This window comes from Poromitra crassiceps, assembly GCF_964638095.1.
Source record: "Poromitra crassiceps genome assembly, chromosome: 5".
Lineage (NCBI taxonomy): Eukaryota > Metazoa > Chordata > Actinopteri > Beryciformes > Melamphaidae > Poromitra > Poromitra crassiceps.
In genome coordinates, this window is record NC_139642.1 from 13,454,431 (window position 1) to 13,468,391 (window position 13,961).

General features: G+C 43.9%; 1 protein-coding gene across 1 annotated transcript; it reads left to right on the plus strand.

Annotated features, from left to right (window-relative positions):
- Window positions 1-292: 292 nt before the first annotated feature.
- LOC310776319 (uncharacterized protein) lies at window positions 293-13,703 on the plus strand (the record flags this gene model as incomplete). Its single annotated transcript, XM_083636521.1, has 4 exons — window positions 293-376; window positions 9,696-10,052; window positions 13,460-13,580; window positions 13,697-13,703. The coding sequence occupies exons 1-4, from the start codon at window positions 322-324 to the stop codon at window positions 13,701-13,703; spliced, it is 540 nt and encodes a 179-aa protein (XP_083492647.1). The 5' UTR covers window positions 293-321.
- Window positions 13,704-13,961: the final 258 nt, after the last annotated feature.

A 13,961-nucleotide genomic window follows, 5' to 3' on the forward strand; every position in this document is an offset into this window, starting at 1 on the left:
GGTTCAAATCGAACCAAACAAGGCAGGTGTGAAATGTCCTTAAACTGGGTGACTTCCCAGCATGCATTGTGTCATGCATGTTAATGATGTAAAGAGGAAGGAAACCTGGCCCTTATAATCAGTTAGTGTCTCTGTTTGTTGACCACAGAAGTGCCAAGTTCTCCCCTTCAGGACGACGTCTTCTTCTCTCTTCTGTGAGACTCTTTATATTGTATTGTATATCCTAGTTTAGAGCAACTGATAGACTTCTCATGTTATGTCCAATCTGCCTGCTGATCTGTTTGAACGTCTCTGCAGCCTGGACAGAGGAGAGGACCAGCTATGAGTGTCACATCAGCATATAGTGGATTTCTTCTCTTCCTTCTGTCTGTGTCAGGTAATTATATCATTACATTACATCAGTGGAATAATCTTCACAGTAGTCATGTCAGCTGTTCAGAAAGATCATATCTTGTGCATCCTGGTAGCTCTCCTGGTAGCACGCATACCACGAAGGCTCGGCCCTTCGCGTGGCCGACCCGGGTTTAAATCCGACCTGCGGTCCTTTGTCATCCCCTTTCTCTCTCCCCACCTTTCCTGTCTGCCTACTGTCCTATATAAAGGTGAAATGCCCCCCAAAAAAAATATATATATATATCATTGCCTGATGTAATACATGGCAGAAAGTGTCAGAACAAGTTCAGAAGTTATGGACTTTAAAAAAATCCACTATTACTTGATACTTTTTGCTGTCAATCGGGTGTCTTTTCTTATGCTGGATTTCTCATGTTGTTTTTATGGTGTTTCGAGGGCTTGGACCCAAAGGGACATAAGTGTGATTTGGGGCAATATGAGTATTATATATGTCAATTGTCTTGGTGAGATCTTTTCTGTATCAAAAGGACACAACTGAAATCATGACCCATAAGTTTTAATTACACCAGAGCGGAAAGCCGTAACAGTAAAATTAGGGTTTTATTTTCTGCTAAAAGTAAGTAAAGTAAAGTAAGTAAAACTGTATTTATAGAGCGCCCTTCACAGCACTAATGCACAGAGTGCTTTACATCGGTAAGAAAAAGCAATACAGTGCAATAAAACAATAGATTAAAAAGCCAGCGAGGTACAATAAAAGCATGCGATAAAACAACAAATATGACAAGTAAAAAGTAAAAGCAGTGATTGTTTGTCGATTGCCAAAGGCCTGTCTGTAAAAGTGTGTTTTGAGCTGTTTTTTAAATCGCTTTTTGATGGCATGGTTCGCAGGGCCAGGGGGAGGGCAGGGCCAGGGGGGAGGGCAGGGCGAGGGGGGAGGGCAGGGCCAGGGGGGAGGGCAGGGCCAGGGGGAGGGCAGGGCCAGGGGGGAGGGCAGGGCCAGGGGGAGGGCAGGGCCAGGGGGGAGGGCAGGGCCAGGGGGGAGTGCAGGGCCAGGGGGAGGGCATTCCAGAGCCTTGGGGCCGTCACCCCAAAAGCTCGGTCCCATTTAGTTTTGAGTTTGGTCCTGGGGACCACCAGGAGCACCTGGTCGGATGACCTCAGTGACCGGCTGGAGGAGTATGGGAGGATGAGGTCTGAGATGTAGGAGGGGGCGTGACCGTGGAGGGCTCTGTGAGTGAAAATAAGGACTTTGAAATCTATTCTGAAGTGTACAGGGAGCCAGTGCAGGGTGGCAAGGATGGGGGTGATGTGACACGATTTTTTTAACTTAGTGAGCAGTCTGGCAGCGGCGTTTTGAATGAACTGGAGTTGGTTGACAGATGATTTGTTGAGGCAGGTGAACAGTGAGTTACAGTAATCGAGTCTGGATGAGATGAAGGCATGTACAGACATTTCCAGTTCAGTGTGTGATATGATGGACCGGAGTTTTGCAATGTTTCTGAGGTGAAAGAAACAGGTGCGGGGTAGGGATTTGACATGCTTGTCCAGGGGCATTGATTGGTCAAAAATGACGCCCAGGTTTCTGAGGTGGGTGCGCACGTTTTCCTTAAAGGCCCCCAGGTGCGTGGAGACTCTGGAGGCGATGTTGTTGGCGGCTATGATTAACACCTCAGACTTTGCAGTGTTTAGTTGAAGGAAATTTCTCCCCATCCAGTTTGCAATGGCGGAGAGACATTCCTGTAAAATTGTGAGTTTCCCCAAATTGTCGCGCTTGAAGGAGCAGTACAGCTAGATGTTGTCAGCGTAGCAGAGATATAGTCCAGTAAAAATGTCACTTGACCTCACACTAATTGCAACAAAACCAAACTCAACTGATTTTGTATCCTCAATATGTCCTCAATGAAGGAAAAAAAGTGTTAAGGAAATGCATGAAGGGAAAATTTTGAAAATGACCTATATGATGCTACCAAAAACGTTTATTTATTTATTTTTTAACATTTATTTTTATTTTTATTTTTATTTTTTTTATTTTCTCCTTGAAGCAAAAAACACATACAGGATATAAGTGATGAGATTTATGGCACATTAAAAAAAAAAAAAAAAAGGCTTCCATAGGCTGCCATAGGCTACCATCATATTTAGGTCATTTTCAAAACTTTCCCTTCATACATTTCCTTAACACTTTTTTTCCTTCATTCAGGACATATTGAGGATACAAAATCAGTTGAGTTTGGTTTTGTTGCAATTAGTGTGAGGTTGACCCACATATTTGCGTAAAATGCCTGGACTATTTTGACACTGATCAAGCCTTACGGGCAGAGGATTCTAACAGCACTTAGGTCAGCTCAACATGCAGGCTGACATAAGTAACACCCACCTATAGGTGATGCACAGCAGCCATGTGCAGAAGGCTCAGCACACCTCAGATATACAGTGTAGAGAGGACATGTATGCTGACATAAGTAATACTAGCATTGGCATATGGGCTCATCCACTCATCTCGTACACCCCCAAAGTGTAGGTGGTAACAGCAGCTGATCTAGGTATTTTGGTTCTACTGTAAAATCTACTATAACACACTTAACCCCTCTGGCTCCAAGCCCTCAACCTGCTTCACTGGAAGATAGAGGGAGAGAGAGGGAGGGAGGGTAGAGAGAGGGAGGGAGAGAGGGGCAGAAAGAAAAGGGAGAGAGAGGGAGGGAGAGAGAGAGAGAGGGGGGATGGAGAGAAAAAGGGAGAGAGAGGGGAGAGGGTGGAAGATTAGAGAGAGGGAGAGAGAAAGGGGAGAGAGAGTGAAAGGGAGGGAGAGGGAGGGAGAGGGGGGAGGGGAGAGAGAGGCAGGGAGCGGAGAGAAAAAGGGGAGACAGAGGGGGAGAAAGAGGGAGAGCGAGGAGGAAGGGGAGAGAGAAAGAGGAGACAGTGAGAGAGGGAAGGAGGGGGAGAGAGGGATGGAGAGAGACGGGGGAGGGAAAGTGATAGAGAGGAAGAGGAGAGAGTGTGGGAGGGAGCAATAGCATTTTTGGGTGCGCTTGTGCCCACCCAGAAACCATCTGATCCCACCCACAAAATACTGGACATCCAGACGAATCCATAGGTACATGTTGTGCTAGCTCACTGGGAAGTCTACTCAAGACTACTCAATAGGGTCCCTTGACCTCTCACATCAAGATATCTGAATGAAACTGGGCTAATTACAACCACATGAGTCTTACTTTACAGCCATGTCTGACATATGTCAGCTACATATAGGTTATATGAGCTCCAGGGTCCTAAAGACAGTTTCTGCATGCAGTGAAAATATGTTATTCTTGCATTTTTTGTTTCCCTATTTCTGCACACTGTGGTGCCAAAACAGTCATGGAATTGTATAATTTGGGTATGAGTCCTGTGAATCCAAAGAGCCCAATCACATGAATGTGTGGTGCAATATGGCCTCACAGTAACCATTTCAAAATGTGATGATACAATGTTTTTTACTTCTGTGTTTTTTACTGTGAAAAATGACTTATTGTGAGCTCTAGGATAATTTCATCCTGAACATTTACAAACAAACTTAGGAAATTCCCCTTTTGTTATTTTATTATTTTACTTTGGTTTATGCCTACAAAGCAAATGTTACTTTGTACTTGAGTTCTCCCCTGGAAGTGAGTTTGGTATAGTATTTTATATTGTATTTAAGCAAGCAGTATTCTATCTACCATTCTACCTGTATGCAGAATATATATAGCGAGACGATTATTTTTTCATCATTGTAAAGCAACAGAACAGTATTAATGTGATGTGTGTAGTTCTTCAGAGATGTAGCCTCTTCATTTTGCTCTCAAAGTTCACCAGATTGATTCATTTTTACTTTAAAATGTAAAAGATTTTCTCCCGGGGTGCATGCCCCCAGACCCCCCTAGGGCAGTGATACTCAACTTGCGGTCCAGGGGCCAGATGCGGCCCGCGACAGGGTGCAGGGTGGCCCCCCGGCCATTTTCTAATAATTTCACGTTAGTTTTCATTGTGAATTTGAATCTAATTCACAATAAAAACTAACGTGAAATAAAGTTTGACTGAGCTCCAGCTAAATTGTCAAATACCGCCGTCTGCTCACTACCCAGGCACATGTATGTACTTAACCTAACTAACTTAACCTAACTAACTATCCGTGTGCACAACATTATCTGGCTAAACTCCAGCTGACACCAGGCGTGGGTCGATTTCCGGTTTGACCGGTCCGGTCCAGTGTACGAGCCGGAACCGGTTTGATTTCATGCAAAAGGCTTCAGACGGAGGTAGGGGAGGAGCTTCAAGGTTTGAGTGACAGATTGAGGGCGAATGGCATTACGAGAATGACTCAAGCTTGTTTTAATGCTTTTCCATTGGTTGCATTTTGTAAAACCCACACAGAGACGTGAAGGGTGACCAGTGGCATTTGTTTCATTCTGCTCCGTCTTGTCTCTATGACCCTACAGAATGGACGGTTAAAGCTCTCTTTCTGACTTTAAAGTAGCTACGAGCAACTTTTTCGATTGTTATTAAACAGTATAATTACAATATTGATGCATCACATCTTACCTATAATAGAAGCTGAGACCAAAGCCGTGTGTATCTGAGATTGCTGAAGAAAGAGGTAGGGCGTGCACATCCGCTTGTAAGGCTCAGGTGCAGGACAAAAAGCAGATAACATAGAAAATAAATAGAGTCCGCACACTGAATTAAAGTCAGCTCCCAGGTCAGTTTATTTTAACGTTTCGACTACAAAGTCTTCATCAGAAATCTTTCTGATGAAGACTTTGTAGTCGAAACGTTAAAATAAACTGACCTGGGAGCTGACTTTAATTCAGTGTGCGGACTCTATTTATTTTCTATGTTATCTGAGATTGCTCCCTTAGGTGATTATTAGTCTGTGTCTGTCTAAACTCGCGTCAACAGGGGGCTCTCTCTCTCTCTCTCCTTACCGCCGGCCCGGCTACCCGGAAGTGAAACGCGGAAGTGAAACCCGGAAGTGAAACGCAGCTGCCTGCCTCGCCGTTTGCGCTGCCTAGCAACATAACATAAACAATGTGAACGCCACGCATACTCTCGCGAACATCTTTCGTTATATTCTAACAAGTTTTTTGGAAGTTATTTTGTGGTTATGGCCGAAGTGGCTGCTGCAAACCGTTTCATTTCACTTCCTGATCTTCCCTGGCCACAGACAGCCTACACTGGCCGATTCACTCGGGGCTCAAGCGAGACTACTCTGCGTTGGTCTCGTCGACTATTAGAGGTAAGATGTGATGCATTGATATTAAATTTATACTGTTTAATAACAATCGAAAAAGTTGCTCGTAGCTGCTTTAAAACTGTTATCAACAACATATATATAACATAACATTCGTTCTAGTCGAGCTGGTCTAGCTGCTGATCATGAGGATATCCGACTTGTGTCACACTGTTATTGTTCCCCGCAACAAACTAACTAGGTCCCCCCCCCCCATCAAATTTAATAAGTAAATTCTTGTTTAGACTTATTTAGGCCTTAGTAGTCTTGAGAAGAACTGTAGCCTAGGCATTGGACATGTCATTTGAAAAGCAGCAGCAATGTCCTTTACACTTTAATTTGTTTATTCATGCAGGCTACAAACATGTTGTTTTAATGTGTAAAGGGTGAAATAAAGATCAATCAAGATACCTTATTCTTATATATACATATATATGTATATATACATATACATATATATATATATATATATATATTAGAATTGTCGAATTAGAATAATCGTATTGGACAGTCGAATCCGAGTCGACTGGCAGAATCCTGAGTCGAGGACAGCCCCTAGTTACATGTGACAAAGGTCCTGGGTCGGATTCAAACCCACAACCTCACACACATTTTCAAAGCAAAGTATTTAACTCTGCTTTCTCATATCAGCATGATGATGTTATTATTGTGTATCCATACTAAACCCTACCAGGTCACTTTATGATGCTCTCACATCAGTGTGCCATCTCCATATGATGATACTACTGAGCCTTGGAGTCCTCTGTACTGGGTGTGATAGGTGTCACCTGATCAGCATCTATTAACAGTTGTGTTTGACACTGCGCTCAGCAGCAAGATGTGTTAGATGTGTAACACGACCAGCATTTTGGCAGCTGGTGATCAGCACTTGTCATTCTGAGGAGTTTGAAGCTTAACCACAAAATCCACTTTTCCTCTTTGTACTAAGATCCTCTCTGTTTGACTTCACAGTGGAGCTGAGATGATGCAAATGTCAAACTGGTGAGAATATGGGAAATGTAGTCCAGGGGCCATATCTTCCTAACTTGAAAATCCTATCTTAACTGTTTGGCAACCATGGTAATTAGAGTTGGGACCTGATTTAGGAAAATACCCATTACAGATGAACAGTTCGTAAGTCAATATCCCCATCCTAATTTAAGATAGGAAGAATGTTTTACAGAAGCATCCTAACTCCCCAAAATCTTCAAAAGGCTCTTCTAACTTTAAGATACCCGCTAGGCCAGGGATACTCAACTTGCAACTAGTGGATTGTAGGTGTCAGACGGAGTTTAGTCTGACAATGTTGTGCACACCGGATAGTTACTTAGGTTAAGTACATACATAAGTGCCTGGGTAGCGAGCAGACGGCGGGATTTGACAATTTAGCAGCTAAATCATAGATTATTGAAAGATATTCCATATTCCAGACTGAAATGCTATAACAGAAGTGGAGTATTGGCCAGAATTACATGAACATTTGGACACTTATTCAGCGGGTATCTTGCATGTTGCGTTCAGGTGCACTGTAAAAAGAAAAAAAAATGCAATTCCATCGCATGTGGCCCGCGTGCCGCCAGTTGAGTATCACTGGGCTAGGCTGTCCTAACTTCAACTTGAGCTTTATAGTTAGGCTAACTGTTTGGCGTTTTGCTAACTTGAGTCTCTAACGTTATGGCTGTGCTTTTATTACATTTACAAAACCAACAAAATGTCAACAGGCGTAACTTGCCGAAAGGCTCATGCTGGACCCGAATGGTGTGCTGACAAAACGCTCGTTAATAGATACTTACCCCGCTAGCCGGGCGCTTCTTGCTCATACTGAGCATTAGCGCCCAGCGACCATCAACGCATTTCCAATCAAACAATTGTGCCACTCTCACGTCTAGGTATAAAAAAACAACCCTTACCTGAACCAAACACGTGAAGTGAAGATGCTATCCGATGGCCAACATCCTCTTCTTTCAAATACATATAGTTGCCGCTTCCAAATTGTTGCATAAAATCCACTTTTCTGTCTTTGAAAAACCAAAAATCATTAATCTGGAGCAACCGGAAGTGTAGGGGGCATTAGTGAGTAGGCTAAGTGAGTCGTATTTCCGGGTTGCTCCAGATGAATGGTTTTCGGTTTTTCAAAGACAGAAATCCACCAGTTGAGAAATAAGGAAGTGGTGCCTGTTGCTACGTAACAGGCATAAAAACTGATGTTGGATTGGGTACTTAGGATTTCCTAACCAGACATAAGATAGGATTTAGTAAGATAAGATAGGATTCCCTTTTTTATCAATTTTTCATTGAGTCGATTTTTTTTTACAAGAAAAAAGAATACAAATAACAAAACAAAACAAACATTTACATAAAACCTATACAACCACATACACAACCAGATTCACTCAGAACCCCCCTCCCTGCAGGATGCCCCACCCACAAAACCAGCAAAGATATTAGCTCACAGTACAGTATAATATATTAGATAAGATATGATTATATTAGATAAGATAGGATTCCTAAAGTTAGTTAGGATTTGCTTCTGTAATACGAAATCAGAAAAAATCCTATCTTAACACGTTCACTGCCAATGACGTGTTTTTACGTCAAACAAAATCCAACCGTTCACTGCCAATGACGTGTTTTTACGTAAAAAAAAAAAACGATTTTTTTTTGACGGTGGGACGTTGATCTAACCCTTTTACGTCTCCTATACCAGAATTGGAGGTATTGAATGTGTATAATCTATTTTACCGACCCACTGAGTGGCGACATGTCTCTCCACAGTAGAAGAGGCGAGCCAAAACTGGAGGGAAAAGCACGAGGAAGCCGTTCTCATACTGTAAAATTGATGGCGAAAACGCTTTCACTTTCGCGCTGATGCACAGCGGTGGGAACGGTGTTCCAAGAATAGACTGGATGCACACTTTGAAACACGCACCATAAATAAGCCCAGAATCGCAAGAGCTTCATCAGAGCTCTCAACCGGACCGCCAAGAAACGAGCGAAACCCATCCAGCGAGCCCCATCCAGACTGCCAGGCAGCAGCCAGGCTGCAGCAACTCGTTTGTCACAGACCCGCTGCAGAGCCAAGGAGGGCGGAGGAGAACGCCCACGGAGGGAGGAGTTGGAAGCAGAGGGGGGTTTGCTGTTATGGAGGAAATTACTGTTCAAAACTATTGTTTAGATGTCTGACGTCTTACTGATGCCAAAAATGAATGGTTAAAGTGACTGTTCTATCGAATTTCACAAAAAGCCGTTTATCTCAGAATAATTTTTCTGACGCTGAAACCATGCTGTATTCAACTGCTAATGCTTACATAACTACTAACTCTACAAACTAACTCTTTTAGACAGAGAAAGCACACATTCTATTAGTTCTTTTGAGATATTGTGTGTTCACAAAATCTTAGCAGAAAAGAATCCTCGGGTCTTGAAAGATGAGCCAGAATCCTCAAAAAAACCCTCTGGCAGAACCTACCTACAGTAAAAAAAAAAACGGCTGGCAGTGAATGTGTTAAAGTAGTCCTATCCTAACTTAAGACAAGATAGGAAGTTTCTGTAATATGGCCTCAGGTCTCAGCTTTACATACTGCAGCAGTTCCACTGCAGATGAAAGTCTGTCCTGTCATGTGAATGTGATGTGGTTTGTGATGTGCTCTGTGTTACAGTGGTACAGCCCTATCCTGTAAAGTGTTTGTGATGTGCTCTGTGTTACAGTGGTACCGCCCTATCCTGTAATGTGTTTGTGAATGTGATGTGGTTTGTGATGTGCTCTGTGTTACAGTGGTACAGCCCTATCCTGTAAAGTGTTTGTGAATGTGATGTGGTTTGTGATGTGCTCTGTGTTACAATGGTACAGCCCTATCCTGTAAAGTGTTTGTGAATGGGATGTGTGTTACAGTGGTACAGCCCTATCCTGTCATGTGTTTGTGAATGTGATGTGGTTTGTGATGTGCTCTGTGTTACAGTGGTACAGCCCTATCCTGTCATGTGTTTGTGAATGAGAAGTGGTTTGTGATGTGCTCTGTGTTACAGTGGTACAGCCCTATCCTGTCAAGTGTTTGTGAATGTGATGTGGTTTGTGATGTGCTCTGTGTTACAGTGGTACAGCCTCAGGGTGACTCGGGAGTGACTTACACTGCTACTGAGATCTGTGCCATCAAAGGATCTACAGTGGACATAAGCTGCTCCTACACATACCCAGCCTACCTAGATCACCTCACTGTCACGGTTAAGAAGACGCTGTGGTTTAAAGAGGAGGGTGGTGGTGAACCTGTGGATGTGACAACAGACTCAGAGTATGCCGGTCGTGTGGAGTATAGTGGTGATCAGAGGAACTGCAGCCTGAGAATCACAGACCTGAGAGAGAGAGACTCAGCTGTGTACAAGTTCAACTTCACAACAAACCATCCAGCTGGGAGCTATACTGGTTCACCTGGAGTTAATCTGACTGTCACAGGTAACTCTTTGATCACACCATGTGTTAGTTCAGTTACAAACAGCTCCACAATCAACTGACTGAGGGGACAATTATTTCTAAATAGTAAATCCCTTATTGTAAATATACATAGGAAAGCCATACTGTATATCCCCTGAATGCCCTACTGTAGGTCAGGGAATACTTTATCAGAGGTTTTCAAGGCGGGAGGCAGGCCTCCCCAGGGGGGCTCCAAAAAGTTTCAGGGGAGGCTCAGTGAATGGAAGTGAATAAATATTACTTTAGTTATTACAAAAGGAGATGACTTAGAATAGCTGAAATGACCCCTTTGAAAATGGCTATGGCAGTTTTTCCCTCGCTTAGCTTAGCTTCACTCTAGCTTTCAAAATGTGCCCGGTACAGACCACCACCGCTGTGGTGCCCCCAGTTCCAAATGTTTGTGTTTGAGAGAGAAAGTAAGTAAGTACATTTTATTTGTATAGCACTTCTCACAGAGAGGACTCACAAAGGGCTTCACAGGTTAAAATACACACACAAAAATCAATGCAAAACTAGTAACAGTAAAATACAGAAGACAGGACTAACAGTCAGAGTTACAGAAACTCAGTCAACACAAGTCTAAACAAACGCCTGTCTAAACAGAAGCGTTTTTAGCTCCTTTTTTTAAATGTCCACAGAGGCTGCAGCTCTCAAATCCCGAGGAAGAGCGTTCGACAACCTATAGGAGCTACATACTCAAAGGCTTTGTCACCTTTGGTTTTGATCCTGGTGCGGGGAACAACCAATAGGCCCTGGTCAGCAGACCTCAGTGACCTGCTGGGGACATCTGAGTGGAGCAGGTCACACAGATATGTGCCTGACCATGCAGGGCCCTCTATGTAATCACCAGAACCTTGAACTGGATCCTGAAGTGAACAGGAAGCCAGTGCAAGGAGGCCAAGACAGGAGTCATATGACATGTCCTACTTGACCTGGTCAACAATCTGGCAGCAGCATTCTGGAGCAGTTGGAGACGATCCAGAGATGCCTTGCTGAGACAAATAAAAAGAGAATTGCAGTAGTCCAGACGTGATGAAACAAAGGCATGTCTGATCATTTCCAACTCATGCTGGATACAACAGATTTGAGCGTTGCAATATTTCTAAGATGGAAATAACACGTACGGGACGAGGACTTGATGTGTTTGTCAAGGTGCACATAGCCTGATGGAAGATAACACCAGGATTTATCAGGTTGGAGCATATTAGAGTTAAGGGACGCAACCGGTCTACTATACAGTCAGCCACCTTAGCAGCATTGCTATCAGCAGAGACAATCACAACTTCAGTTTTGTCAACATTTAGCTGAAGTTACTGGGCAATGGGTATCCAATCCTTAATTGCGGACAAACAATCATGCAATACATAAAAAATCTCCAGTCCTGTCAGGTTTAAAAGAAAAGTACAGTTAAATATCGTCAGCATAGCAATGGTATGAAATACCCTTAAATTTGCTGAGAGAGAGCGAACGTTTGTCTGCTCTATAGGGTGAACGAGCACTGCACTCCTAAATGCTGGAGGTGTGTGTGCAGGGCTCAAGTTATCATCTGAGATAATTGTGAGGGTCCCTCAAATCTGTGGCCATTTTTCTCAAATTGTTGAAGCCAGATTTAGAGCAATATCTCGTTTTAAATGAACATTAGGATTAGATTAGATTAGATTATTAGTGATGTCATTATTCAGTCTTAGGCTGGTTTCACACCGACGACCCAAGCCTTGCCTATGCCTTGCCTTTACCCACGCTTTTTAATAGGCGTCCGTTTTAGTCAACGAGGCTGTGTACACCGGCCGCCTGAGCGTGAACCCTGCGTGTACCCACGCCTTGCCTGTGCCGCGCCGATTTTATCGAATAGGCATGAGTTCTATTTTGAAGCCGACAAGGCGCGTGCAGGCAGGCTTCTTCTGTCAAGCCATGAAAGAAAAACGCACAATATCCGTCGGAAATTGCAAAGTCAACTGAATTTCAAAATAAAATGGAGTTACTACAACATGTTGAGCAGAGAGACAAGAGATTGACGGGTGGCTATCACGTGGGGCTTTCTCCCCGTCGGCAAACAAATCTTCATGAGAGAGAATAGCGACCGAAGAAGCAAGATGGACAATGTTGTTGTGCCAGGCTGCCAGCACATAGCCTATTCTTGCAAGATCACCTCTCTAAAATGTCCGACTATTAGTCAGACCTGGTTATACATATCCAGCATCAATAGAACATTAAATATATCCGATTTATTTTACCTAGAGGCTACCCATGACAATTCTGGACAACACGTGAAAAAATACAGTCGGGAGAGAGGAGAGGCGCTTGTGACTCGGCTCCAGGTTCGGCGTGCAAAAGGCGTGCGGTGTGATCGCAAAAGCATGTAACAGGTTCACGCCCAGCTCGGCGTAGGCGTGGGTTGAGGCAAGGCAAGGCTTGGGTCGTCGGTGTGAAACCAGCCTTACTCTTAACCATCAATATTGGCTCCTTTTCTCACTCACCTTCTTTCAAGTATAGTGCTTTAAAAGTGCTTTAAACAGGCTATGGCCAGCCTATTCTCCAACAACAGATGTGAACACATCACATGACATGTTTATGCATTCCAAACACAATGACAATACAGTTAGTTGTCTTAGTTGTTAGTTGTCTACTTGTCTAGTAGAACAAATATACTGAACCATAGTAGGCTGGCTACAAAATGACTGGCTGATCTGAACAAAACATGATGTTACAATAAGAGCACTAAGGAGAAATAAAAACATTGGATTGATAGCCTAATTTAATGTTCTTTGTAATAGGCTATAGCAGCACAGTGTTTAGTGAAGACTAAATAGCCTATCAAAGACTGGATCCTGCTGAGAAAGATTTGAGGCTTCAACTGTCTTTAATTGTGCCAATTAACATCTGAGAGCTTTGTGCAAAGATGCAGGCCTCAGAGAGAGAGAGAGAGAGAGGGGGGGGGGAGAGAGAGGGAGCGCGCTAGAGACAGAGAGAGAGGGAGCACGCGAGGGAGAGAGAGAGAGACAGAGAGAGAGGGTGCACGCGAGGGAGAGAGAGAGAGAGACAGAGAGAGAGGGTGCACGCGAGGGAGAGAGGGAGAGAGAGAGAGAGAGAGAGAGAGAGAGGGTGCACGCGAGGGAGAGAGAGAGAGACAGAGAGAGAGGGTGCACGCGAGGGAGAGAGAGAGAGAGACAGAGAGAGAGGGTGCTCGCGAGGGAGAGAGAGAGCGCGCGAGAGACAGAGAGAGGGGGGAGGGAGCTCACGAGAGAGGCTAATTACACCCCCACACACACCCCCGCCCCATAACTCGAACCGTGTGTCGTGTGTGTGTGTGTGTGTGTGTGTGTGTGTGTGTGTGTGTGTGATTGAATGTTTAGTCTCTATGACATTTTTGTTCCATGTTCCCATATCAGATCTCCAGGTGCAGGTGGACACATCAACAGTCAGACCTCATCCTGGTGGAGGAGGACATCAGCAGGTAGATGTGAAGTGTGTCAGCAGATGTCGTCTAGCTGCTCGTCCTTCCTACGTCTGGTACGAGGATGGAGCCAGACAGAGTGAAGAAACTTCTTCTGTAACAGTCCTCTTTGATCCTTCACTCAGCTATTCCTGTGCTGTAAAAGGACTTGAGGATTTCCACTCTCCTGTAGTGTGTGAGTTTACTCCACAGTGTGTCACTAACATAGCGCCACCTGCTGGACACCTTTACCTAATGCACTGTACCATGACTGCATGTATTTAAAAGATGTAATTCTAACAGTGATGTTTAAAAACTCTTTCATCTTTCAGGTGTCGACGGTCAAACCTGCCAGAGAGTGACTTACAGCAACACACACATCTGTGCCTTGAAGGGCTCATCAGTGAACATTTCCTCCACATACAACAGTTGGTATGATGTTGCATCTACATTGTGGT